Source organism: Rhinopithecus bieti, unplaced genomic scaffold (genome assembly GCF_001698545.2).
Source record: "Rhinopithecus bieti isolate Rb0 unplaced genomic scaffold, ASM169854v2 scaffold_31787, whole genome shotgun sequence".
Lineage (NCBI taxonomy): Eukaryota > Metazoa > Chordata > Mammalia > Primates > Cercopithecidae > Rhinopithecus > Rhinopithecus bieti.
In genome coordinates this window covers 689,849-717,757 of record NW_016814655.1, presented here as the reverse complement: position 1 = coordinate 717,757, position 27,909 = coordinate 689,849, and the positions used below count along the sequence as shown (strand labels likewise).

The following is a 27,909-nucleotide window of genomic DNA, read 5'->3' as shown; positions in this document are numbered from 1 at the left end:
AAGCAATTCTCCTGCTTCATCCTCCCGAGTAGCTGGGATTACAGGTGCCCACCATCATGCCCAGATGATTTTTCTATTTTAGTAGAGGTGGTGTTTCACCATGTTGGCTAGGCTGGTCTCTAACTCCTGACCTCATGTGATCCTGATCTGCCCGCCTCGGCCTCCCAAAGTGCTGGGATTACAGGTGTGAGCCACTGCACCTGGCTGCAATATTTGTTTCTTATCACTGAGAATGTTTTCTCTTCAAGTGAGAGATACAATTAGCTAAACCAGAAAATAGAGTTTATCAAAATACCATATTTTTATTTATAATCTCCAGGAAAGACCCTTGTGAAAATAATTAACTACTTGTTTTTGTTTCGGTTTATAACATTGTTTCATTGGCTCTATCTGTATCACTCACAAAATTTTAAGAAGGAAATTTAAATTTAAAAATTATCTGGTAACAGAAAGTACTTGCATCAAAGGACATTCAACAATGAACACATGCTTTGTGAGAAAAAATTTGCATAAGAAACAAAACTAAATGCAATTTACATTGCATACAAGAATAATCTCAATTAGAACCATGTGCTTTTCTAGTGAAATAAATGAGTATGAAACTGTTGACAGATTTTGACAATATTATGTTTTCCACACCACTTGTACAAGTGTTTATCCTGTATTTTTTCAAACAATTACAAGTTGTTACGTATATTCTAAAGTATATTATATATGCTGTGAACACTATTTTGGTAAAGTTGCTTATTTCTTACTATCTTTTCTAGCAGAGCACATCTTAGGTGTCAGTGCTGGCATCTTCATGGAAAGGAACATGGAGCTTAAAGGAAATACCAAAGTGTATTCAGTTAATATTTGAAGAGTTGAGACTAGACTTTAGCTTTGTTTGACTCCTAATCCTAAAGTATCTCCATTAAAAATATTTTCCTTGAACAAGCTGACAGACTTCTTTTGGAGAGAGGTCTGGCAAGATAGGTTTACAAGATGAGAAAATACAGCACTTTTATTAATTATGCTGCCTTCTCTCATTCATCTGTGAAGCACCTGAAGTTAAAACATCAGTTCCAATATCCAGTGACCGATACGGGCTACAGGAGTGGGAATTTCCTAACACCATCCTCAAAGGAGGCACTTTCTGTTCACCAGCTGCATAATTGGGTAACGTTTGGGAGAGTCTTCGGCTATGGAAAGGAGTAGAATAAACTGCATTCTACCGAAAAGTATGGCAACAGCCTAAATGAGAAGAAAAACACTTGCCTGATAGAGACTCAAGTGAAATACCATGTGATTTCTAGGAGGGAGATTGAACCTGCTAAAGCAAATTGAATTTATTTCTTTTTCTTTTTCTGTCTGGTGAAAAGCATGTTGTCTTAACAAATTTCATTTATCCTGTACACAGTCATCCCTCTTCTGCTGCTTTCCAGCACAGTCCATTTTCTATTCCACATCAGCTAAACAATCACGACCATAGAAACAACACATTATTCTTGGTATCTGCCTATTTGGTGAAAGATGCCTATTATTAAAGTGCAATCTACATTTCATTTAGAGTACCACTTAAAAGGACAGTGGAGGCTCAATTTGAATTTTACGAAAGCTACCATCAAAAGGATGTCTTGGGAGGGACCTGCCGCAGTGAAAACACCAATGTTCCTCATTGTCATCTTCACAAAAGATGAAGATTGAATGCAACACTCAGAATCAACTAGATATGGCTGTGGTCAGGGCCTTCAATCAAGAAAGGACAACTTTTTGCTCACACATTGTATCCATGGCAGCTACGCAGTGGTGTTGGGCTCACTGTAGTCACAGAGGGACTCTGGCTGGTGGAGCGGCCATCGCAAATATTTCCATTCACTACATACAGCACAAGAACGAAAAGGAGCTAGCAAAATTCTACAATGTGCATTTGAACACTTTAGCTTGGAAGTGGCACATATCACTTCTGCTCCTACAGTCCTGAGGCTCTGCCCTAGCAGAAGAGACTCATGGGTACAGCCCCATCATGTACCCCGAAAGCAGTGGGCTGGAAATATTTAGCCACACAGTGATGATTAACACACAAAGAACATATTCAACCAGGCGCGGTGGCTCACGCCTGTAATCCCAGCACTTTGGGAGGCCGAGGCGGGTGGATCACGAGGTCAGGAGATCAAGACCATCCTGGCTAACAGGGTGAAACCCCGTCTCTACTAAAAAATACAAAACTAGCCGGGCGAGGTGGCGGGCGCCTGTAGTCCCAGCTACTTGGGAGGCTGAGGCAGGAGAATGGCATAAACCCGGGAGGCGGAGCTTGCAGTGAGCTGAGATCCGGCCACTGCACTCCAGCCTGGGCGACAGAGCAAGACTGCGTCTCAAAAAACAAAACAAAACAAAACAAAACAAAAACAAAGAACATATTCAATGCCTAAACAATTTACAATGAAACCAAGAGGGGGAAACACTGTCAGATGATCAGAAGGAAAGTGGCAATTCTTGAAACATGAAAAAATAAAAGTTTTAAGGACAGTAGAGTAGTTTATAAATTCATAGGACACGTAACCCAAATAAGTGATACAAGGTAAAAATACAGATGCAAATGTGCTTAGACAAATGTATTAATGGCAGAGCTACACTGGACCAAAATACTAATATTTATTCTGAAGGTGGTAGGAGGAATGCAAATCTTACTGAACATAATAGCATTCTGGTGCCATGTTTAGAGAGGGTGTTGCCTGGGATGACCTGGGAGCTGGCTCAGTTGGTCAATCTTGATTCCATCACACTATTAAAGTCTCTTCAAGTAGCAGTTGAGGAATACTCTTTTTGTATTAAACAGAGGAAGATCTTTCCCAATTCACACATTTTTTGCATTGAATGACAGGGAAGCAATGGAGCCAAATATGAAGTTCTAATTAAGAGTAGCTCAATTTCATTCCTTCATAACACACACACACACACAAATTTAGCCTGATTAAAGTGCCTAAGAGGTCTCCTGGATAATGGTGCATGAAGAAACAAATCAGTCATAAATATGTGTTTCCTTTGGATTTCCCATCGCCCACTTTAAGCTTCTCTCTACCTCCTCCTGACACATTGGCTCTGGTCCACATCTTACCTGCTCCACTTTTGGTTATAGCTCTCCTACTTCAGTGACCTGCCTTGTAAATTCCAGAGTACTTTTATAATTCGACTCCCCATGTTAAAAAGATCTAGACTGATAAGCAAAATGTGTGGATATGCAGAAAATAGAGATTATTAGTTCCATTTCATAATACATTTCTAATTTCTTAAAAGCTGTCACCCTGCTCCCTGTTCAAATCTGCCTTTCCTTTCTTCCTTAGGTTTCAGGTTCTGCATCTGCCAATCGTGTAGAGTAATAAAAACAGCCAAGGAAGAAAAAGATATATATTTGTGGTTGACATTTCTTCCACATCTTTTTTTGTTCTTTTTAGACATTCTAATGTCCTTTAAGGATCCTGAAAGACAACGCACCTAGGCTCTTTATCTCCTCAGCACAGCATCACAAACAATTGCGATAGAGCATGGTGGTCTTTCCTCCCTACAGGAGAGACAGAAACAAATTTGTTCACCCCTGAGGATGCCGAGGGGAGCAAGGAAATGGGGTGCTTGAGGGGCAGGGCTTGCTCCACATCTGAGCAGCTGGCCTCAGGACAGCAGCACGCACTACCCTTGAGGAGACCAGCTCAGGGCATGAAAGCCTTTTCTCACTCACCACAGATCCTAAATAAAGGCTGGTGGAACCCTCCCAGACAGAGGTCACTTGATTAACCCAGCCCACCTCATCCTGATAACAGGGTCAAGTACTTCTCACTGTGAAGAATTTTCAATTTATTTCACAGACAAGATAGCTCGATCCAAGCCTGCATTGCTGCTCCCCAGGAAGGCTCTCAGAAGAAGCTAAGGAAGGAGGACTGAGAGTCCTTTGCTGGGGCCCTGCCCTCCCATTCTTTAGGACACATCTGTCTAGGATCCCAGTTCTTTCACTGCAGGGGGATCTGCACTGTACCTTTACAAGAAAGGGGCCAAGGCATGAAATGAGGGGATAAGGACAGCCCGACTCAAGTTTCAGCTGAGATTTAGAATACAGCCTTCAAAGCAGGGGGTTCATTTCTGTTGTCTGGGTTTGTTTTGCATTTGTCTTAAATTTCTATATAATTTATGACACCGGAAGTCAGTTGCATTTGCCTCCCAGCATTCCCTCTCCCTTCCCCACATTGTTCTTTGAGGATTCCATATGCTTGTCTAGTCCTGGTCCATTTGGTTCAGGGAGGGTACAAAACATCTGAGTTGTCACTGACAGCACATTATCCCCTTGACTGCAGGGACTAACTAAGAGATGCCCACTTTAAACAGGTCAGACCAGCGCAAATTGTGAACCTGGAGTTATCACTGTTGCAATCAGATGAGAGGTACTGTCTTTGGGGTTGATAAACTGGTAAATAGAAGTTGGGGATGCCTGTGGCCATTCTTGCTTTCCTATGTGTTGGTTTCATTCTCAGGCCAACTTCCCATATGGTAGCCAGGAAAACAGATGGAGACAGAGGAAGAGAGGGAAGTAATTTGGTGACACTTTTGAGTGGTTCTGAATTCATCTGTCTCAACTGTATCTCTGGACTTCTCAATTAAATGAATTCAAAAACTCCCTTTTTTACCCATAAAGTTAAGTGACTAAGTCAGAGCAGACAATGAAAGGACCCCTCCTGGATTGAAAACTACGGGTCTCCAGGAGACGCCCCTGTCTCACAGGGTCTAGACATGTGCCTTGGTTTAAAAAGTTGATTTCATGTGCATTTTTCCATCAGGGTAATAATGTCCTCAACAACTAAGACACTAATTTCTAATGTGCTATGTTTGGCATTTGTAAAGTCACTGTGTCTACTTTGCTTTGAGTCCTGGAATAGGCTGATACACTGGCAATTTCCTTAAACAAATTTACAGTCTCTAGCTCGGTACTTTACTTTCTTTTCATGCTATAAATCTGCATACCTCGCATGAGCTCATGCCATTCAGATACATTCTTTCCTTATTGTCCTTGTTTTTCTCCATTTTGAGTAACTGCATTCATTAATCTGTTTTCTCTTATTCCCACCATCCTCTCTTCCAATACATGCCCTTGACTATACCAGTCTATTTAATACGCCTAAACTTTTTTTCATTTGCCACATCTCTTCTTATCATATAATGAGCATGAATGTAACCATTATCTCTATACCGCCAGTGAACATTAATAAGGCCAAGTACTTTGCTGTATCATTTCTTTAATCCTCTCAGACACCCCATGAGATAAGTGTGACTTTGGCTCAATTATTCAACTTCTCTTGTCCTCATCTTCTTCATCTGTAAAATGGACATAATAAATATCAGAGGCGAAACTAGAAACTGGTTGATATTTATGTAAACCTGTGTTCTAACAAAATAGACTCCTCTACATGTGTGACAATTCTAAGTCACACAGCCTTCAAGCAAGATAGTGGGTTTCAGATCTCTGATGACATGGTACACCGATGACTGATACAGGCTGCCTTGAGGGCCACACTCAGCTCTCTGAGAATGCTTTTGCAGGAAACACGCAGAAGAGATGGAGAATGAAGGGAAACAAGAAGTCTAGAGAAAGCAGATAGTCAAAGCAAGACACATCCGTACATAAATATAAGAAGTTTCACAGAATGGACCCCTCTTCTTTCCAAATTTCCCCTCAAAGAATGAAGTAGAAAATACAACACTTTTAGAAGAAAATATGGAAAGTGTGAGAAATAAAAGTGCACAGACAATGTGGTAACTAGGAAAAAAGGTGACTCTAAATCTGTACCCTCTTCCATACTTGAAAAGGTTAAAATCTGGATTTCATGAAAAACCAGTAAGATTTAGAGGAGGTACAACTGCAAATATTCCTATCTAAAGGCTTTGGATAGGGATCTGCTTTCCCTCTAGGTTCTTGACAATGCTGTGATAAGAACTAATCTATTCTTTCTCCCACCAAAATGCAGTGCAGATAATAATTTGTAGAGTATGATGGGAAGCTGAGGTGGGGAGTGAGGTTAGATGCAAATCTGAGGGGTTACCAGCTGTCCACCCTTCAACTCCACTTCACTAGGAAATGGGGTTCAACAGGGCTTTCTGTGAGAGCTCTGCTCTTCATTACTTGCACACAGAGAAAATTATGTAGGTGAGCCTTCTGCCAAGTTAGAAAGTGGCAGCTGAAAAGAGGGTGTGTGCTAGGAGGTGGGCCATGCCATAATTTGGGGTTGTTTTTAACAAGACTATTACAGAAGGTTCTCAAGTCATCCTGGAAGACTAGAGATCATGGGGCTAGAGTATGGGTTTAGTAAACAGAAAATCTCCAAGTACTGGAAGGGAAACAGCTAATATTTACTGAGGGGCTGAGAAGAATCTTATTTTTAATCTATTTACCTGGAAGAACTGAGAAATCGAAATCATTTTGTTTCTAAAAGGGCAACTAGACCAAGACTGATCATTTTAACTGAATGGACAAAGAAGAATAACAACAACATAATAATCCCCACTACAGAGATGGGAGAGTCTTTTAAAGTTAAAAGGAGGAAAGGGAAGAAAAAAGAAGACTAAAGGGGAAAAGAGAAAAAGAGAATCACACACACACACACACACACACACACACACACACACACACACTCAAATGCTCCAGAAGGTAGTGGAGATGAGGAAGAGGTGAACCCCACAGGGCAGTAGAGCTGCTCTGGAGCCCATGTTATTCATTACAAACACAAATTAGATCATAAAAGGATTAGTTATTTGTATAAAAGTTGTAGCTGTTAAAAAATATATACATATCATGTCATTTGATTCTCACGGCACTCTTGCGACAAGTAAGATATTGTTTAGCGACTTGCTTTTTTTTCCACTTGATATCATGGACAATTTTTTGTGTCAGTATACATAGATTAATCTACTTCATTGTAAACTCCACAGAGTATTCCACACTGTAAATAATTTAGCCATTCCCTGCTGATATGGTTTGGCTGTGTTCTCACCCAAATCTCATCTTGAACTGCAGTTCCCATAATCCCCACTTGTCATGGGAAGGACCCAGTGGGAGGTAACTGAATCATGGGGGCAGTTACCTCCATGTTGTTCTTGTAATAGTGAGTGCTCGCGAGATCTGATGGTTTTATATGGGGCTTTCCCCACTTCACTCTACACTTCTCCTTGCTGCCACCATGTGAAGAAGGACAGGTTTGCTTCCCCTTCTGCCATGATTGTAAGTTTCCTGAGGCCTCCCTAGCTATGCTGAACTGTAAGTCAATTAAACGTCATTTATAAATTACCCAGTCTTGGGTATGTCTTTACTAGCAGCGTGAGAACAGACTAATACACCTACCATGAATGCTCTTGCATGTGCTTTTGGTGAAGCTGTAGTTAGGATCACCAGTTTATGGGTCAGAAATGGAGGCTCAGAAAGTTGAAGACTCCACAAACAGTTGGTGCCCTCACTCTTAAGCCCCAGTTCTCCAGAGACCCCTCAGACTAGCAGTGGGTATGGCTTTGACTGCAGAGAGAAGCTGAAAACGCCTCCTTTTTCAAGGGACTCACCTGCTCCAGGTCGTCAGCTGACCTTTTGTTTTCTCCCGCTGGATCCTGATAGGGTAGGACAAAGAGTTCAGCAGTGGTGGGTAAGCCGGGAAGCACCGCCACCAGGATGTGTTGACCTGGAACCCCTGTGGCCTAAGGGACAGACACAGGGGCTCACATTAGTGCTGCAGACAAGAAAGCTGAGAAGGGACCAAGTGTTTGGTGGAGGGATCAGGGGTAGGCAGAAGACACAATGAGGGGCCTGAAAGCAGAGGTCTGGGTGTATCAGGCAGAGGGTATGTGAGAGGCAGCACTGGGCTATAGGTCCAGGCTCCAGAGTCAGGCTCTCTGTGATTTAATCCCAGCTTCAACACCATGAGACCTTAAGCTCATTGCTCATGTTCTCTATGCCTACATTCCTTTAAATAGAAGAGAGGACAGTTGCAGTACTTGCCTTGTGCATGGGTGATTTTGAGGATTAAATGAGTTACACATGAAGCATTTATGGTAGAGCCTGGGGATTCAAATGTTAGCTCTTCTTCCTAGAGAGCACCTCCAAGGTGGGGACCATGCCAGTGAAAAGACCTTAACTTTATCATCTGCCCCTCATGCCTTAGCCCTTTCTAACCTAGCTTCCTCTTTCGTCATCCCACTGAAGTTACTCTTCAGTAGACCCAATCACATCCTAACCAACTAACCTAAGAGGACACCCTCATATCACAACCCTCAGGAGGGCCCGTTGACTTTTCTGCAGCATCAGACCTGATGACCAACCCTGTTCCCTGAAGCACCCTGAGCCCTCCACTTGGCCACACTGATTCTTCTGTTAAAATTACAGATATCACTCAAGGACTTCTTGTTTATCCTAGCTCACTGTTCTCTCTCTTGAATTCTCTTTCTAGATGCTTCTAGAATCAATAGCTATAATCCTAGCTTCTCTCTCCAGCAGTCCGATTCAGATCATGTTCCCTTGTCCAAAATGCTTGCAAGAATTCCCATTGCTAACAGGATTAAGGAAATATTCAAGGCCTTCTGCAATATGGTCCCACGCTTCCTTTCCAAACTAATTAGCCACAACTCTTATGCTCTTGCCAAATGGGATGATGTACAATTTCTCAATATTTCAGCCTTTTCCTGCAAATGTTTCTGTGCATGTTATCTCCACCAGAATGTCTTTTCTCTGCCTTTGCTACTTATCCTTCATGAGTCATCTTAAAGTTTATTTATTTCATTATTTCCCAGTTAGGTGATTCTTAGTTTTTGAACTCCACTGTGTTGCATTTTTTTGAAGTAGCAAGAAATTCCAGGTATTAGGTCCTCACCTAATGTTGTAAGTTACTTAGCACAATGCCAGGTACTTCCTGGGTACATTGCGCTAAGTAACTTATATTATTTTATGCGACCTCCAACAACATTATTATTATAAGTAACTTACTATATTATTTTATGCAACCTCCAACAACCCTTTGAAGCAAATATGATTATACCTCACTTTGCAGTAAGGACATATCACATGCTGGGGTCCTCAGGAAGCTGACCCTGAGTTTAGAATGCAGGATGTTTATTAAGAAGTGCTCTTGGGAACAACACCTATGTGAGCAAACAGAAGGAAACAAACATGGACAAGGGAAAAATTGAGCTGCCACGTAGGCCCATGACAACCTCAAGAGATCCCAAGGGGAGACAGAATGGCCCTTCAGAGTTGTCTTAAATTGGGCTGAGATGTCCAGGACTTTATATAACTGCACCAGCCTGTCATCAGACATGAATCACAAGAAGTGACATGACTTGGAACCAGGCTGGTGAAGACTGCTCATAGCTCTTCCAGAAAAGACAGCAAGTGTCTCCCTGAACAGAGATCTGGGTGGTGCATCTCAATTTCCACTCCAGGAAAGATGGTGGCTGTAGGAAGATTAGACAGTGGCTCAAGGCCATCTAGGAAGTGACTGTTGATGCTTTTGAAGCCTGGTCTGACTGTGAAGCCTGTGTTGGGACCCTCTGCTCTGTACCTCCCTTCTCCAGACCCTGACAACAGCTCCTATTATAGCAAACCCCATACTGTTTTATGGCCTTACTAGACTGTAAACTCAGAGATTGTGCCTGAACAATCTTCATTGTACACAAAAATGTTTATAATGACATTCAATTAAAGATTTCATTGTGAAATGTCAGTAGCAAAAGTCATTTTGATGAAGAAAAGGCAAACAATTTAATATCAAATTTTGTTTCATAATGAATAGGAAGAAAACTGCAAATTAGCTGACTCTCAGTTGTACCTCTTATAGGGTTTATTAGTGTACACTTGGCAATGTGGTCCCTTGGGACTTAAGAAAGTGGCCAAGGGCAATTACTGATCTCAAAGTCAGTGTAAATTGCTAGGAACCAAGCTCTGCATCAGCTGCCTCTTGGGATCAGGTAAGTAGGGAGCCTTGGAAACTAGAAGGTATTAATACCAGCACCACTGCTGATATAACCCTGCCCTGAGGGATATTGAGTCAATCTGTTTATTCTGCATATTCCTGATTATCCTGCACAGCAGGCTAGAAATATTGATGAGCAGTAATTTCTAGCCTAATGGGCAGCTGGTAGAAAGGTGGAGGTACAGGGCGTCTGATCTCTAGGTAATAAGTGTGAAGAGAAATCAGCCTGGAAGGCTGGACATTGCTGAGCTAATGCTTGGCTGATAAGTCACCTGGGGGAGGACTTATGGGGACGCTGCAGATGAGAAGAGATGGGCAGTGGGTTGATTAAAGAGCATAAGTCATCCTTCTTGGACAGCAGAGGACAAAAACCAGTTGTTACCCTAGAGACAGATGGCTCAGGGCAGAAAGGCCTATTCCTTTGAGGATTGTAGTCTGGTAGTTGTGCCTTCTTGTGGTGATAATGTGTAAGCACCAATCACGTCACACATGCTGAGAGCCATAGAGACAGAGGTGGGTGGCATTGTCCAGAGGCACATGAAGATACCCCTTCTTTACCCTAGTATTCCATCTATCCCTGTTTCTCTTTGGAATAAGGGAAAGGATGGCCTTAGAATGGAGTGGTTAGGAAACCACAAAATCAAGATTCAGACCTTGATGGTTTGACTCCAGAAGCTGATCTTTTAAGTGCATGACCTTGGATGAGCAACCTAATATCTCTAGGTTTCATTTCTTCACCTACAGAATGGGAATATTCACAGTTTCAACATCATAAACTTATCTGGGGGATTAAATGTGTTAAAATAATGCAAAGCACTGAAGAGAGTACCCAGAATATTTTAAGTGCTAACTAAATATTAACAAAGGTAATGAAGACGGGGAAGACCAGCTCCTTCCAAGAGGCTGGATGTAAGATCTGTTTTCTGAGCAGGGGTTATCTGAATGCCTTTATTTCATCATCTTTTTGTGTCCTGTGGCACCATGTGTTGGCAGCAGGAAAGAATGTTCAGCAAACCTAAACTGATTTTCATTCTGAGCTAACAATATACCCTGGGAGTAGATAACTCACTTCTGATTTTCGACGTTTGCACAATAAGCTCAAGCTGCCCCATGAGCGGCTATCCCATTCCTCTGCTCACTCATGAAAGTAGAATCAGGGGCCGGGCATGGTGGCTCACACCTGTAATCCCAACACTTTGGGAGGCCAGGGCAGGTGGATCACCTGAGGTCAGGAGTTCAAGACCAGCCTGACCAATATGGTAAAACCCCCATCTCTACTAAAAATATGAAAAAATAGGCATGGTGGCAAGCGCCTGTAATCCCAGCTACCCGGGAGGCTGAGGTGGGAGAATCACTTGAACCTGGAAGGCGGAGGTAGCAGTGAGACGAGATTGAGCCACTGCACTTCAGCCCGGGTGACAGAGCGAGACTACATCTCATTAAAAAAAAAAAAAAAAAAAAAAAAAAGTAGAACAAGGAGGGGGAGATGTGCCTAAAAGAAGGTGTCTTCTCTAATTGCCAGTGACATTTGCTCAGGGAGGGATAAACCACAACCACCCTGTTATTCTCTGAGAAACCTTAGGAAGCTTTGTCAAATACACAAAAGCCCAGACATTGGACTCAGGCCCTTAATTTCCATTTTGCAGCTTCATCCTCTATTAGATGTGAGAGTTTAGGCAAGTGACTTAACCTCTCTAAACCTCAGTTGCCTCATCTACAAAGTGTGGGTAATAATTCCTTTTTGGGGCTGTTATAGTAGAGAAATGTCTTTAAAAAATGGGGAAATAGAACTATGACTAAGTGTCATATACTGAATGCTCACTGCACTGTTATGCTCACAGTAGTGGAAGCTGGAACCTGGGACCACTTTTACTAATTGTATTCACCTGAGGACACTTACATGCTGAGTCCCTTCACTGGCATGGACAGTAGCTGGTTTTATGCTCTTCCTAATGGCCTAACTGTGAACTCTGCTACAGAAATGTAGACAAGCGAATTTAGGATGTCTTTGTCCTCCTTCTCTAAGCAGAATAAGCGTCTCAGGGGCAAGGACCCCATGTTTGTCCATGGTTCCATAGCTGCAGCCCCTTTAGTGCCTTTGATGTGTCTGCATGTGTGGGGCTCAGCTATGCAGACATCAGGCCAGTAAACTGAACTTCCCATGGGCTCTAGCTTCTCCCTGCTGGGTTTTTGTTTGTTTGTTTGTTTTTTGTACAAAATTCCCCTTTCCGTGAAATTATTCAAGGAGAGAAAAGGTACCCAGGCAAGAGGAGAAACTGTGTGCACTCACTTCCACCAGGGATTTTTTGATGACTCGGCCAATGTCCCTCCTCCACTCAGGGATGTCTGGGTTGTAGTCATCCAGGTTTGGAGAAAAGGACAAGCGAAGAGACCGGAATTCCTCTGCGGATATAACAGTAGATAGATTACTATAAGTCAAATAGTCCTGTCTAGAAGTTTGTTAGACTATTTTATGCAAAATGGAGGGTCCTTCCCCTTCACACTTACCATACAGACCTTTTTAGAAGGCAAGTCATTACCCTGTGCATATCTCACCAGCCCCTTCTTTTCTTTTTTGTTTTATTGTTTTAAGGAGCAGAGAGTTTAACAGGCAAGAAACAAGGCAGAAAAAGAAGGAATAAGCTCCCCTGTACAGAGACAGAGGAAGGGGCTCCAAAGCTGAGAGAGGCGAGTCCCCAACCCCCCTTTTCCCTCTTCCCCTACTTTCCCCTTCCTCTCCTTTCTCGTCTTCCCCTTTCCCTCTTCCCTCCCTTCCCTCTTCCCCTTCCCCACCTTTCCCACCTCTCCCTCTCCTCCTCCCCTGCACTCCCCACCACCAGCAGTGTGGCCTTGGATACCAGCCAGTTATATGAGGAGGCAGTGTCTGATTTGCATAGGGCTCAGGGGATTGGTTTGACCAGGCATGTCATTCATGATGGAGACGGGGAAAAAACTGGCCCTCCCACCCTAGCCTTTTAATATGCAAATGCAGGGTGCCACATTGTCCTACACATGTAGGGATGTGTAGGGGCAACCATGTTGCCAGCCACATGTGAGGGCAAGGGCAAGAAGAGGGCGGGAAAGTGCCATGTTTGGTTAGACCCAGTTTCTGATGGCCAGCATTTGCATATCAAAGGTTGCCAGCCAGCTCTAAGAGCTGGCAGCCCTTTATTTTCTAAACCAAACCCCTAACTTTGTTCCACGCCTATCTTTGCAGCCTTTGCCCATTATTCCTAGTTCTAGGCTCTGTACTCCTGCATAATAAATGATCTGGAGCAACCCAAATGCATGGCAGGTTTATGACCCTGGGCCTTTGCACACACTGTTCTTCTGCCTCGAATGCCCCATTCTCCCCACTGTCCATGCACAAAATATTCAAGCTCTAGTTCAAGCACTCCCTGGCTCACTACCCTCCCCCATCACATTTTAATTTTCTTTTTTATGGCACTACTCTGTTTTGTATATACTTTCACTATTATAGGATTATGGAATAATTATGATGATGATTAGATATTTATAATTATCACTGTAATCATTCTATTGCTATATTTTGTTTGCATGGAAGTTTCATTTAATGGAATTTTATGTTATTCAGGGATTTTCTTCATTGTCTCTGTAGCACCTGAGTTAGTTTGGTTCTCTAGGAAGTAAGATGGTGATTACACAGGCAAGGATTATATGAGGGGAATTCTCTGTGTGAGAAAGTGGGCAGGGAGCCACAGGAGTCAGGGAGAACCATCAGACCACCGTGCATGCATACAGGAAAGTCAAAGAGAGGAAGAAAGAGTGGGTGACTACTCTGCAGTCTGAGGAAGGTTCAGTAAGCCTGTTCAGGAGTCTCGGAGCCAAAGTCGGCTGGCAGAGGAGTCCCCTGCATCCCAGGAATGGTTCAGCCTTAGTATCCCTGCTACACTCTGTCATCGGCAGGGGTAAGTCCCTGGAAGGTGGAGTCCTAGCCCTAGCTTGGTGATAAGCTTCAGAGGACAGCACTGGTGGCCTTGGTTAATTAAACTCTCCAGAGCTGGAGGTCTGTGAAGCCCATTCTTGTGGCCTTGACACCCCTAACCCAGCATAGTGTTGGGCACATAATAGATTCAGATCATATGGCTCCCCCTAAAACCTGCCAGTGCCTCCACATTGCATTTAGAATAAAATTTAGATTCTTACCACAGCCTTCCTGGCCCCACATAACCTGGTAGGGACTTCCTTTCTTTCCTCCTGTCCTAACTGGCTTTCCTGCACTCTTTGTGCTCCAGGACCTGTACTTCCCTGTGCTCAATTCTGCTGGCTCTGTCCATACCAGCTTTCTCTACTCCACTGGACTGCAGCAAACTCCCCTCTCATCATTCAGTCTCACCCCAAGAGGTCTTTCCAACCACCCAACCTTAGGTAGCCTCCCTTCCACCATCCCATGCTCCCCTCATCACTGGACGTTTTGTGTCTTTTTCATACTCAATGCTGTTTAAATTATTTTGTTTTCATTGTTATGTCCTTCAAACTGGAATATAAGCTCAATCAGGATGATGGCTCTGTGTTCCTGGCCCTTGGGACAGTGTCTAGCACACGGCAGGTTTTCAGTTACTATCTATGAGTCATTTATAATTAATAAACATTTGTTGAATAAATGTATACTTAACTTATGGTGGAGGCTCCTGGAAATTAATGCATTTATTTATTTAATAAACATTTTTTATGTTAAGCACGTCCTTTTGTTTCATTAGGAGCGCTTAGAAGCGACGTTAGGGATGCCAATTTACCTTCAGGAAGCATAAAAGCTCACTTGGACATTTCCTAACAATGCTAAGAAGTTATCAAACACATGTTTTGAAGACTCTGACATTATAAGTTATGTTTTCATGGCAGTTAATATATTCCAAAGAGGTATTGTTCAAAGCTTGACTATTTTATGAGTCACTGGTCACCTATGTGAATACTACCTGATGGAGAACAATGAAATGTACACTAATTAAATACTGTGGTAAACAGCAGTGCCAAAGAATCACCCATTAAGTCCTCACTTTTTGCTATGAAGATACAAGTTTATGTCATTCTCACTTTCTCTGTACCTCTTACCAAACTGCAGAGACTTCATCTACAAGGGAGAATGTTTATCTTAGTAAAAGGACACAAACGAGAAAATGATGCAGCTCCCTCCGTAATTACTTAGCATACTAAACAGCATGGCAGGGAGGGGGCAGGGAAACGTTGTACTTAAGTTGATTCAAGAAATAGGGGATGGGTGTGGGAGGACTGAAAAGGGTAAACGCCAATAATATATATTTTTTGCAGTTGTTGAGAGAGATAAAGTCTATACATTTGCATATTTTCATTTACAAGCAAACCTGTGCCCTGGAGCAAATAAGAAGAAACAATGCAAACTAGATTTTCTTTCTTTTAATTGATTGTGTTGCTTTGGGTAGACAAACCTTCCCCTGTCAATTTCCCAAATGTGATGTTTTTTTCAGTCCTATCATGACAAGTCTTCATGTTCCTGTCAGTCTCACTAAACTTCAAACAAGTTTCTGTTTCTTCCTGACTGTAAGCTCCTGGACTCGCTTTTCTTAGAATATTCTGGAAAACTTACAATTGTAAATTCCTTCTCTGTCCCTTGAGATGTAAATCTTCTACAACTCATGAATGTCCTTCTCAAGGATCTAGGAGCCATTCCTTTGAAATGTAATCATCAAGAAAGATAGCACCCCTCCCTATCTCCCTGTCTGTGCTGGAGAGTAGGAGACTGACTTCCTTAAGCAGAGATTAACTCACACAGATGGTCTAATCACACTGAAAACCCACATGCTTCCTAAAGTCCTCCAGTATTTTCCCACTAGTTAACCCCAGTGTTTACAAATCTTCCTGCCTTTTCTTTCAGTTGGGTTCCATCTTTCCTGTTTAACTTTGCCTGGTGCAACTTTTGCTTAAGGAGTCACACCTGTCATTAAAACGTTCTGATCATGGAGCCAGGTGTAGTGACTCATGCCTGTAATCTCAGTACTTTGGGAGGTTGAGGAGGGAGGATTTCTTGAGGCCAGGAGTTTGAGACCAGCCTGGGCAACATAGGGAGACCCAATAACTTTCTGATTATGTATATGAATCTCTGGATAACTCATCTGGCCGAAGACAAATTAAGGATGGCTGATGGTGCAGGAATTTGGTTAGAAGAGGAAGAGAACCTTGTTCAATCTCTTAATGAAGAGACATATGATAACCTATTTTTATAAAGAGGGATTCACCCTTGGGTGATACCTTTAAAGAAATTGTAGAAAGAGGAAGAAGCAAGCATAGCAAGGCATGGGAGGTGCTTACAAACATACCCTCTGGATTCCGAATTCTTAGCTCTGTTTATTATACTTATCTCATGTTTTCTCATCTGTAAAATGTATAATTATATAATAGTTCTCATAAATCTGAGCAGACTTAATAAAGCAGATCAAACCAAGTGCTTAGAACAGATGCCAGTGGCTAGTAAAGTCTTCATCAATGTTAATTACTATCGCCACCACCATTGTTATTATCATTATCTGTCACCAAACAGCAGAATGACTTTAAGCCAGTAATTCCCTATGTCTGGGCCATAATTTCCTATCTATAAAATGACGGGCTGGACCAGATAAGGCCAAGATTTAAGGTTATCTCCATGATTCTAATGACATCACCAACATGCATTACCAAGAGGACATCTGTTGGGCTAATAGGTCAGTGCCCGTTAGAGCAACCTGTGACATCCAAGAGGGAGAGAAAGGAAAAACAACAACAACAACAACAACATCCAGTGAAAATAAATGTGAGTCAGTTAAGTAGGATAGTTTCAGTGCATAGGCCCTGAGTCTAGATGGGTTGGGTTGCAAACCCAGCTACACCACTTGCTAGCTGGGGCAAGTTATTCATCACTCTGAAAAAATGGGGGTCATAATATCACCTGCTTTACGCTTCATAACAACCCTAGTTGTTAACAACTCGGGTTGTTTTGAAGAATAAATGCATTCTCAGCACACAGAAAGGAGATGAAGAAGGGAAGAGAGGCAGACTTTGCTGCACTCTACACAGCCACTGTTTGACTGCCTTGTACCTCGCTAATGGGACATTGGTAGGAAAATCACAGCCCTGGTTTATTTATTATTATCTGGGCTGATCAAGCCTTTCAGGAGGCAGGGAGAGAGAAGAAATTATAAAATCTAACACTCAGCCATGAAAGGAATAGTGTTAAGGCCTTTTGATCCTTAGATGTGTTCAAAGTTGTTTATAAGTTATTTTCTGATTTTGAAGGTCAAGTTCACAAGATGAGCATTAACAGAACCTGACTCCTCACAGGACAATCCAGTTCCAAATTATCTCATCAAAATCAATTGATTCTGGAACTGGCCAATTGATATTATTTGGACCACAAGCTAGGCTGTCTGTCTCTCTCTTGCTCTCTCTCTCTTTTTCTGTTTTTCTTTCGAGATGGAGTTTCTCTCTTGCTGCCCAGGCTAGAGGGCAATGGCGTGATCTTGGTTCAGTGCAGCCTCCGCCTCCCGGGTTCAAGCGATTCTCCTGCCTCAGCCTCCTGAGTAGCTGGGATTACAGGAATGTGCCACCATGCCTGGCTACATTTTATATTTTTAGTAGTGATGGGGTTTCACCATGTTGGTCAGGCTGGTCTCGAACTCCTGACCTCAGGTGATCCATCGCCTCGGCCTCCCAGTGCTGGGATTACAGACGTGAGCCACCATGCCCAGCCTCTCTCGCTCTCTTTCTCATCCTCCTTCCTTCCTCCCTCCTTCTGCCTCCTCCTCTCTCTGCACAGCATTTCCTTTTCCTATGTAATTTCCACTTCTTATATTTCAAAAACTAATTTTTTCAGGATTCATATGTACCATTTCCATATTAATCATAAACATTTTTGCCATGTACTAGTAACAGTGCATATCCATATGACTATCTTTCCATGCAGAAAAAGATTTACCAAAATGAAATCAATCCATCAAGTGCCTTTTTCTTTCCAGTTTTCAATCAATGACTCCATCTTTTCATTTCAGTACATTTTCATTCCATCTAATACTGTGACCATATTCAATTTCCCCAACTGATCACAAAATTGTTCCATAGAGCCATTTGTTCAAATATCCAGTCTGTGGCTATGCACGGCATCTAATTGTTATGACTCTTAACCTAGCAGATAATTTTTTTTATGATACAGATTTGTGGAAGAGATTTTTAAAGTATTTAGACAATGGCAGATTTCCCTTATTAATCGAGAATTTTAAAGTTGAACTTAAAAAAAAGAGATTCAACATTAGCTATTTTATTTTGTAACTGGTATTCAAATATTACTACCATTCTAAGTAAAATGAGTTAGCCTTACACATCCTAAAATCCACTTTACCCTATGAGTGAGTGAATAGTCACTCCACCTCTAAGAAAACCCTTTCTGGATCCCATCACTGTTTTACCAGTGATTCAAATTTCCCTGCAGGAGGAGATGAGACTTGCCTCAGCTCTTTCTCAACTACTGCCCTCCATTCTCCAGGTAAAAGCCACGGCTGGGGGATGGTCTCGGGAATCATGGTACAAGAGAACCTCCTCTGAGCATGAAGACAGCAGCAGATCCACCGAGATGGGCACTCACCATATACTGCGATGGTCTTTGTGTCTTGTAGGATGGCATTCCCAGCTGAGACCTGCACTGTGATGGTATTCATTCCTTCTGAAGTAAATCTGAAAGATATGCTTCCCTCCAAGGTGATCAAAGGCTAAAATAAACAAGGGCCCAGAGTGAAGGGAAAGTTCTTTAGTTTAGTTGAGATAGCCGTTAACTCTGAGCCAACAATAGGCTGTCTAACCCAGTAGAGGCTCTTCCCGATGTACCACAATGGCACTGGGTCCCTCTATGCCTCCCCATCATCTCAAGTCCAAAACAGAAAAGAGGCTATCGGAGCAATGACTCCAAGGAAGTCTGCCTATTCATTGTGAATTCCTGATATCACCCTGATTCAGGGCTGGGGAGATGGATAGGTCTTGCTTGCTGGTGGGATATACGTCTCTCTTTATGCATGACCTACTCATATCAAGCAGATCCCTAATACAAGGAAACGATCAAAGCAAATGAGAACGGGGGCTCCTATTAATCCAGATGAAAGCAGCAGTCACTGAAAATCTATAAGCTGCCATGTGTTCATCTCCAGGGTGTACGATTTCTGTAGAATTACAATGGAACATGAATCTGGTACGCCAAAACCATACACTAGTTAAACAGCAGTGGCCTTGTGTGCTGGCCCCTCTGAGAAGCCTCATCAGCAGTTTCCTGGAAGTAGCTGCTGTGGAAACAAGCACTAATTGGATAGTGGTTTGAGGATTCAAAACAGAAAAAAAAAGAAAAAAAATTTGGAGTGGTGCCTGCAATACAATCGAATGCTGGGGTCCTAGAGGAAAAAATATTAGCCTACTGACCTCCCTCGGCACACACCTCACAAACATTTATTTCCCATCTTTTCTTAGTTAATTTAAAAATCAAAATTCATTTAATTCCCAGAAAGAAGACTCAAGCCCAGCACGAGAAGCCTTTCCAATGGGATCTCTTGAGAATCTGGTTTTCTTTTCAAAGGAAACATTTTAAAATGAAAAAACCAATAGGAGGCACAAAAGAAAGTTGTGCAGTACATTCACCCTTTCTTTAGTAACTTGTTTTCAAGGAGGATGACATAGTAGCCTCCTTCTTACACACTATGGATAGAGGGCCCGACTATGGGCTGAATTTACACCGCATAGTTTCAGATGAAATTAAAAAGGGTCTCTTTTCAGTTTAGTTATGGTTGCAGAAGAGGTGAGAAGTTCTTTCCACTGTTTAGTTTCCTCCTGGGCCTGTGCAAAATTACATCTTCAGCTAAAGTCAACTTTCAGCTCCAGAGTAGAAAAATGTTCTTATTAAAATAAGAGACATCGTATTTGAAGAGCAAAGTCACCAAGTGAAAGAAGCTATGCTAGAAGAAGATGGAAGGTTTCAGCCCAAAGCAGTTCATCCCAGTGTCCTCTGGGGCCTCAGTTCTATTGCCTTATATTTGGAAGAACTTTAATTTCTGAGAATGGAATGAGTTCAAAACTGAAATAAACCATGCAGCCTGGTGCAGAGGCAAGGAAAATTAATGGAGGCATCAAAAGGCCTTAAATTTGGCCTCTGATGAAGCAGCTGGAAGAGATCAAAGCAAACCACTCCAGCTGCATCACCCTCACTTTTCTCATGTGCAAAATGAAAGACTTAGAGTAAATGAGGTGTTAGGTCTCTACTAGATTTAAAATTGCCACTGACTTTTGGGTATAGGGAACATTTGGAAAAACACAAAAAAGTTAAAGCTGACCTAAATAAATAAGAGTTTTATTTAGGGGAGGAGGCTGTCGGGGTGGGTTGTAATGGAAATCTGTGGCTTGCACCTGTCCAGCATCCAGTTGCTTTGTTTTCTTTTGGTAATCACTTCTCCCCTTCTGCAGTTCATGTGGTTCCGAGAAGACTGACTTCCTCACCTCTCTCTCCACCCCCAGCACTGTGATCAAGACCTGGCCAGTAAGACTCAATTTCAGGACTGCTGTTAGAACTTTCAGGAAATAGAGTTTAATTTCTCTGCTAAGCTAGGGCTGCTAAGAGTCACTGCAAAGACAAGGGCATCTGGAGAAAAATGTCAACATAGAGGAAGGCAGAGATGAAACGCAGGTGAAGAGGGGCCAGAGAAAGAGAGAGAGAGAGACAGAGAGAGAGAGATAACATAATGATGAGATACTTAAGCACCAAGGGAGCTTGTTGTCCTTGAAGCTATGACTGCTTCTACACTCTCGGGTTCATAAGCCATTTCCTTCCCTCCTTTGCTTCAGGCAGCATGATTTGAACTTCTGTCCCCAGACCGCATGTGGAACATGTGGAAGGTGAACCCACCTCCGTGTTGTTTCCGTACCACCACACATAGGTGAGGGTGCCCACTTGGCTGGGCCACAGCACCGCTGTTGCATTGACCTCTTTGTTCTTTGTGGTGACAAAGGGAAGAGACAGGTGCACGTGCTCCAGGGGACCTAAGGCACAAGAGAAAGAGAGGCCATGGAGGGGGAAGAGCTTCCTCTGCTCTGTCCTCCCTGCTCTGAAGAGAACACACATTTACTCCTGAAGCCCCCAAAACCTGGCTGCCATATTCCCTGAAAGAAGTGTTCAGATGCTTTCCCCACTTTGGAGAAAGAATACGTTGAGCACAATTGCACCTTGACATTTTGCACTTGCCAATCTTTCTACCAGCTCTAAAACCTGAGTTAGGTGTCTGTAAAAGTTAAAAAACATTACAGGTAATTTATGAAGTCCTTATGAACAGGCATAATTTGAGAGTTCACAAGGCGATGCAGTCTTTCCAAGAGGTTGTATCCTTGGGGGTGAACCAGAGTCGTGAAGACCTCATAGAATCCATGCTGGTGAAGGGTGGGTGGACAAATCTTCAAACCACTCTCCATGTAATTACCCTTTATTGTTTATTGGGTTTTAAAGGTCTGTGTATGTGTGAATGTGTTTGTGTATGTGTCTGCAAAGCTGTCTAGTTAGGTAAGCATGGCACACATACTGTGTTTGCGGTTGAATTAAGTTCAACAAGGACAGAGGTGTGTGTGTGAGTAGATAGAGAGCTCTACGGTTCTCAGAAGATGCTCACTTACAATATGGAGTGATTTTATCTACAGAGGCCTATAAAAACTGGAAACCTTAATTAGATGTACCAACCTCACAAAGATGTGAATGCCCTCTTCATAAAGAACCACTAGGACCTTTCTTTTGACCCTCAATCTTTTCTTTGAGTCACTGTTTGCAAGCAAAATGCAGCTTCCTATGCATTTGCCATCCCCATCTTGGTCCCACGAGATGGAGGAGAGAGAGAAATACCTCGGGCCTATTCACTTGGTTTATTACCTCCTCTTCTGCTTTTCCTTTAAATGTGTTTCCCAGAGTCCTGTGTTGAGACTTTTTCACTCTCTGCACACTTTTCTACTAGGCAACACCATCCGTAACTTAACCTTCAAATGTCAAATGCATGTGAAGGGCTTGAACACCCCTTTCTGGGCTCTAGACTCCTTCTGGGGGGGGCTAGACTTCTTTGGCTCCAGCAGTCAAATGTTCTCAAGGACCCTGTTATTTCCCTCTCCTGTATTCTCTACAGTTTGGTGATTAACGCTGATATTCATCCAGGAGCCCACTACAGAAACAGAAAGTCAATTTCAATTTCTTTTTTGTCATTCACGTCCATTTACGAAACCGACAATTTGGTTCCATAAATATCTCTAAGATATTTATCTCACCCTCCCCAATCTGGCGCCCTGGTTCATACTCTAAGCACTTTCTCATTTCTCTTCCAGATTTTCCTGCCTCTAACCTTTCACTACCTGAATCCATCCTCCAAATGGCTTCAACAGTAATTTTTCTAGAAAGGCAAGCTGATCATGTTATTCATACTTGTTCAAAATTAAGATTCCCATGATCCGGCTGGGTGCGGTGGCTCATGCCCATAATCCCAACACTTTGGGAGGGCAAGGCAGGTGGATCATGAGGTCAAGAGGTCGAAACTATCCTGGCCAATATGGTGAAACCCCATCTCTACTAAAAATACAAAAATTAGTTGGGCGTGGTAGTGTGTGCCTGTAGTCCCAGCTACTCAGGAGGCTGAGGCAGGAGAATTGCTTGAATCCAGGAGGCAGAGGTTATGGTAAGCCAAGATCACACCACTGCACTCCAGCCTGGTGACAGAGTGAGATTCCGTCTCAAAAAAAAAAAAAAAAAAAAAAAAAAAAAGATTCCCATGATCCATTTATAATAACGATAGCTAACACATATTGATTTAAAATTTGTGAGACAGAAGACAGAGGCTGAAAACTTCTTGAGCGTAAGAATTCTTCATATTTATCTACATATGCAAAGACTAGCAGAGTTTCTAAGACATAATAGATGCTCAAGTATTCACTAGGTAAAACAAATGATATAACTTCCCATGTCTGCCTTTGTTCACTCTACTCCGTCTTCAGAGAATGAAAAGTCTGGTGATCAGCATACAGAATCAAACTGATCTTCTGGCTCATAAAGCATATGTTGAGAAGCAGTTGATTATAAGCCAGAACAGTTCAATGAAATAATAAAAGGGGAACATTTACTGAGTGATGACTACAACTAAATGTTCTGCTAAGGACTCTGTTTTTCTTATTCTATCCTCATGAAACAATCCTATGAAGTAGGCACTCATATCCTCCCCATTTAGAGATGAACAAAGTAAGGTGACTTTCCCTAGGTCATACAGCTAGGAAACATTATTTCTAGGGTATGAACCAAAGCAGTTTGGTTTCAGAGCCCTTGTTCTGGCCAGATGACAAGTGTTTGAAAGAACCTTTCCAGTCAAACAAAATAGCTATTAAGAGTTGCTGCTTCCTGATCAAGTAAATATGTCCCGGGCATTGGAAAATGCACTTTCCACCTGGTTTCATTTATTGCACAAGTCTTGCTGTTTCCCCATCAAATGGTTTGTTCCAGCAAGCCACGTCCTGGTCCACCCCAGGGCCTCTGATTCTATACACCTTTCTTATGGCACCTGTCAGTCTTCAAGTCTCAGTTCCAGCATCCCCTCCTCTGTGAAATTCTTCCTGAGTCCCTCGATCTGAGTTAAATGAATCCATTAGAATACAATGACTAGATAAGCTATGCTAGAAATGCTAGTTCCATTCTAAAGAGGTTCACTTTGCTCCTCGCAATTTTTTTTTTTTTGGGGGGGGGACGGAGTCTCACTCTGTCACCCAGGCTGGAGTGCAATGGCACGATCTCGGCTCATTGCAACCTCTGCCTCCCAGGTTCAAGCAATCCTCCTGCCTCAGCCTTCCCGAGTAGCTGGGTCTACACACACACGCCACCATGCCTGGCTAATTTTTGTATTTTTAGTAGAGACAGGGTTTCACCATGTTGGCCAGGCTGGTCTCAAACTCCTGACCTTGTGATCTGCCCACCTCGGCCTCCCAAAGTGCTGGAATTACAGGCGTGAGCCACCGCGCCTGGCTGAGCATTTTTTAAAAGTCATAAACCAGAGTAAGAACAATGCTCTATGTCATTGTCTCAATGAAAAAATTCGAATCTTGTTAGTAAAACACGGTAATTCATTCACTCAGTCTTTTTGTGTTTTTTTGTTTTGTTTTGTTTTGCTGTTGTTGAGACAGAGTCTCCCTCTATTGCCTAGGCTGGAGTGCAGTGGCACGATCTTGGCTCACTGCAACCTCCACCTCTCGGGTTCAAGCAATTCTCCTGCCTCAGCATCCCAAGTAGTTGGGTTACATGGGCGTGCCACCAAACCTGGCTAAGTTTTGACACCCGGCTAATTTTTGTACTTTTAGTAGATACGGGCTTTCACCATGTTGGCCAGGTTGGTCTCGAATTCCTGACCTCAAGTGATCTGCCCACCTCAGCCTCCCAAAGTGCTGGGATTACAGGCGTGAGTCACCGCGCCTGGCCCTCACTCAATAGTTCTTGAGTACTGTGAACTATTGGGTATTATTCTAGGTGCTGGGGATACCTGGTATTTGGTAGAGTTTAGGTATTTCCGAGGGAGGAGGGTGCTGGATGCATAAAGCAGAGGTAGGTGATAAGATGCTATTTTTGAAAGTGGGTTCATGGAAGGCCTCTCAGAGGAAATGGCATTTGAGCAGTGACCTGAATAAAGTGAAAGACAGCACCAAGAATCTATTTGGAAAGTTCCAGGGTGAGGGTAGAGTAAGTGAAAAGACCACGAGGAAGAGGGGTGCCTGCCATGTTTGAGAAATGTTCTTTTTTCCTTTTATTTTCACATAACCTCATTTTGGTCAGTGATGATTTTTATTTTTTATTTTTTTGAGATGGAGTTCAGTGGCACGATCTTGACTCACTGCAACCTCTGCCTCCCAGGTTCAAGTGATACCCCTGCCTCAGCCTCGCGAGTAGCTGGGATTACAAGGACCTGCTATCATGCCCGGCTAATTTTTGTATTTTTAGTAGAGATGGGGTTTCACCATGTTGGCCAGGCTGGTCTCGAATTCCAAACCTCAGGTGATCTGCCTGACTCAGCCTCCCAAAGTGCTGGGATTACAGGCATGGGCCACCGCGCCCGGCCAGTGATGAATTTTGTAAGAGAAATTCAAGACACATAGTACGTTGGCCTTGTAGGCCCTGAAATACGTATATATGTGTTTGTATAAGTTCACGCTTACATGCATATATGTTATATATGTATACACATATGAAATTTATCTTTCAGATTCCCACAGCATCTTTTATTCATTTACTTTTCACGGGTTTAAAATACCTGGTTCCTGCTATCCAAAAGCCTATTCTTTGACCATCTCTGTTCATCACAGAGGGTGCAGTATGCCCTAATGGAGCCACAGAGGTGAAACTCCAGACCCTGGAGGCTCCCAGCTGGCTGGCTGCATTAAGTAGAGAGCTGAACGGGCAGATATGGCTCCTTCAGACAGGTGCCTGCAATGCACAAAAGGGACAGTAGGTGGCGCTGCATCATTCCATATGAATCTTTCTGGAAAGGTGGTTGAAAGAATTGGGGAATTGTGTGAATTGGGTTTCCCTTCTCTTTTCTTGTTTATAGCCCTCCTGTGCTGCAGGAAACAACTGATGCCTGAGGCTGCATATTGTGTGTGTGTGTGTGTGTGTGTGTGTGTGTGTGTGTGTGTGTACCGGCTGCTGTGGCCTGCCTGCAGCATTTATGTTTCAGAGACCTTTGGCCACCTAATTAAATATTGTGCACATATCATATTGCTATTTGTCTGCAATGTGTAAAAAAGCTACTAGAAGAAATAAGAGTGATTCAAACCATAAAGTTGAGATCCTAAAACAGAGTTTCTCAAACTCTAGTGTACATAAAAATCATACTAATCTGTTCAAAGCAGATTATGATGCCATACTTCCAGGAATCCTAATTCAGTGGGTCAGGGATAAGACCCAGAAACTACATTTTTATCGTTTAATTTGGGGGCAGGTGGCTCATTAAGCCACACTTTACAAAATCCTAGTCTGATATTTGCTGGTCAATAAAATGATGGTGTGAACAGTTGAAAAACTACATGGGTTTTCAAGCTACACAGATAATTTTACTCTAAGATGGGGCCAGAAAGTCTTCTGCACATGGCTCTTATATAAGGGAACAGCTAAGGGAAGCGGTTTAGCAAGAACTAGAAGATCCACCTTATCTTTTTTTTTTTTTTTCCACTTCCTGTTCTGCAAGTTTGCAGTCTTCACTGATTTTTTTTTTTCTGCAAGACTGGCTGCGACAGGGCAGCTTTCTGAGCAGAAATCTGCATGCTCTGTGAATCCTCTGCCCCATCCAACTGAAGGCAACACTGGCTGCAGCACGTGTCTCATTAGTTTGCAAACTCGCAGAGCACAGTGAATACTATCCCCAAGGAATTACCAACTGTCAGGCTACAACAGATTACCAGGTGCCCAGCAAGACCGGGCCCACTCCTGAAACACTAGGCAGGAACATCGGCTCCATTTGTTTCAGGTGACATTTGCAAACCCATCTTTTTTTTCAAACCCTCTGGTTTGGAATCAAATCACCTTTCTGCACTGGAGAGTGGTCGGAATGTGTATGTGAGACAGGCAATGGGCTTTCAGGATTGCCCCCAGGGTAGGAATGGGGGAGGGACAGAGGACAGGCTTGGTGAGCTAAGAGTTGCTGCTCCCTACAATCCACTAAGTCCAAATGTATATGCTACTTTGTGATGATAGAAAAATCAAGTTTTACTAGGTGCCAGGGTATCATATATTTTGCTTGATGGGACTTTTGGGAATGAGATGCGCATCTGCTTGACAGAGGAGAACATCGAGGCTCAGAGAGACGGAGTGACTTCTCCAGGAGTTTGAACCAAAATCTGGACCTAGTCAGAATGCCCGACTCAGTCCAATGCTTTTTTTTCCCCTATAAAGCCACCTCTCACTGCCATATCATGGCACTTTGGCACCTACAGTCACTCATGACACCCTCCAGCTTTAAGATGCTTGAGAGTGTGACTCAGTCATGTTCTTGTTCTGACTTGCTTTGAGCGTAAAGTGAGGCCAGAGTCACAGTGCTTCTCCAATCCTTGATTTCTCCATCTGAAAGACAAGGCCAGAAGTCTATTACGGTATAGATGTGAAGATGAGCAAAATGAGTTTGTGTGCATAGCAAAGCACCCTGGATCCTTTAGGAGGGAGGTACTAACCAGGCATGTCAGAATCTGCTGAAACAGTTATGACATGAGTTTATATATCTGTGAGTTAGCAAACAGCTTCAAACATGACCTTGTTTTTAACACAATTAGTACCCAAGAGCCAGGCTTAGAAAAAAGTTCCATTATATGAGGCATGCTTATCCAACCACTTAACCCAAGATGAGTCTACAAAATCAAATTCAGAACACGAAACATTCCATTACAAATTATCTTCCTCTAAGATTAAGGTCAAATATTTTATCCAATCAACTAGGCTAATGAAATGAAAGAATTGCAAGTGAATGAGAAACTGGTTTCTTTTAGAAGGGTTTCAGCAGCCCTTAATCTTGAGCAGAGACAATCTCTATGTGTGTTGTTTTCCTCTCCAGGATTTTGTTAACTAGGGAGGAGTCTTGCAGGGGAGCAGTAGACACCTCAACAGGTATGATCACACACATAGGAACGAGAAAAAGCCTACAGAGTGACAAAGAGGTGAAGCTATGGAAGATTTAATGGGAGACCCAGAAAATTTAGATCAGAAGCTGATACTGGCTTTTAAATCAGTATTTACATGTGATTGGACTACGGTAGATGTATAACAAATTTGTGGTATACGGAACACAATTATAATTTGTAAGGAAGCTAGTTCTCTGGCAAAATTACCCCTTATAGAATAAGCTATAAGATATGATATGATCTAGGTAGGAGCCATTCTCGGCAAACGTGCTGT

General features: G+C 42.6%; 1 protein-coding gene across 3 annotated transcripts in view; it reads right to left on the bottom strand.

The window, feature by feature from the left end:
- The window catches only part of SORCS1 (sortilin related VPS10 domain containing receptor 1), a 608,036-nt gene that overhangs the window by 28,179 nt on the left and 551,948 nt on the right, over positions 1-27,909 (bottom strand). For all 3 annotated transcript variants that reach the window (XM_017851824.1, XM_017851825.1, XM_017851826.1), the window contains exons 20-23: positions 20,875-21,008; positions 18,580-18,703; positions 12,262-12,374; positions 7,573-7,704 (exon numbers count right to left, since the gene is read on the bottom strand). In XM_017851824.1, the coding sequence (XP_017707313.1) occupies positions 7,573-7,704; positions 12,262-12,374; positions 18,580-18,703; positions 20,875-21,008 (503 nt within the window). The remainder of the gene's footprint in view (positions 1-7,572; positions 7,705-12,261; positions 12,375-18,579; positions 18,704-20,874; positions 21,009-27,909) is intronic.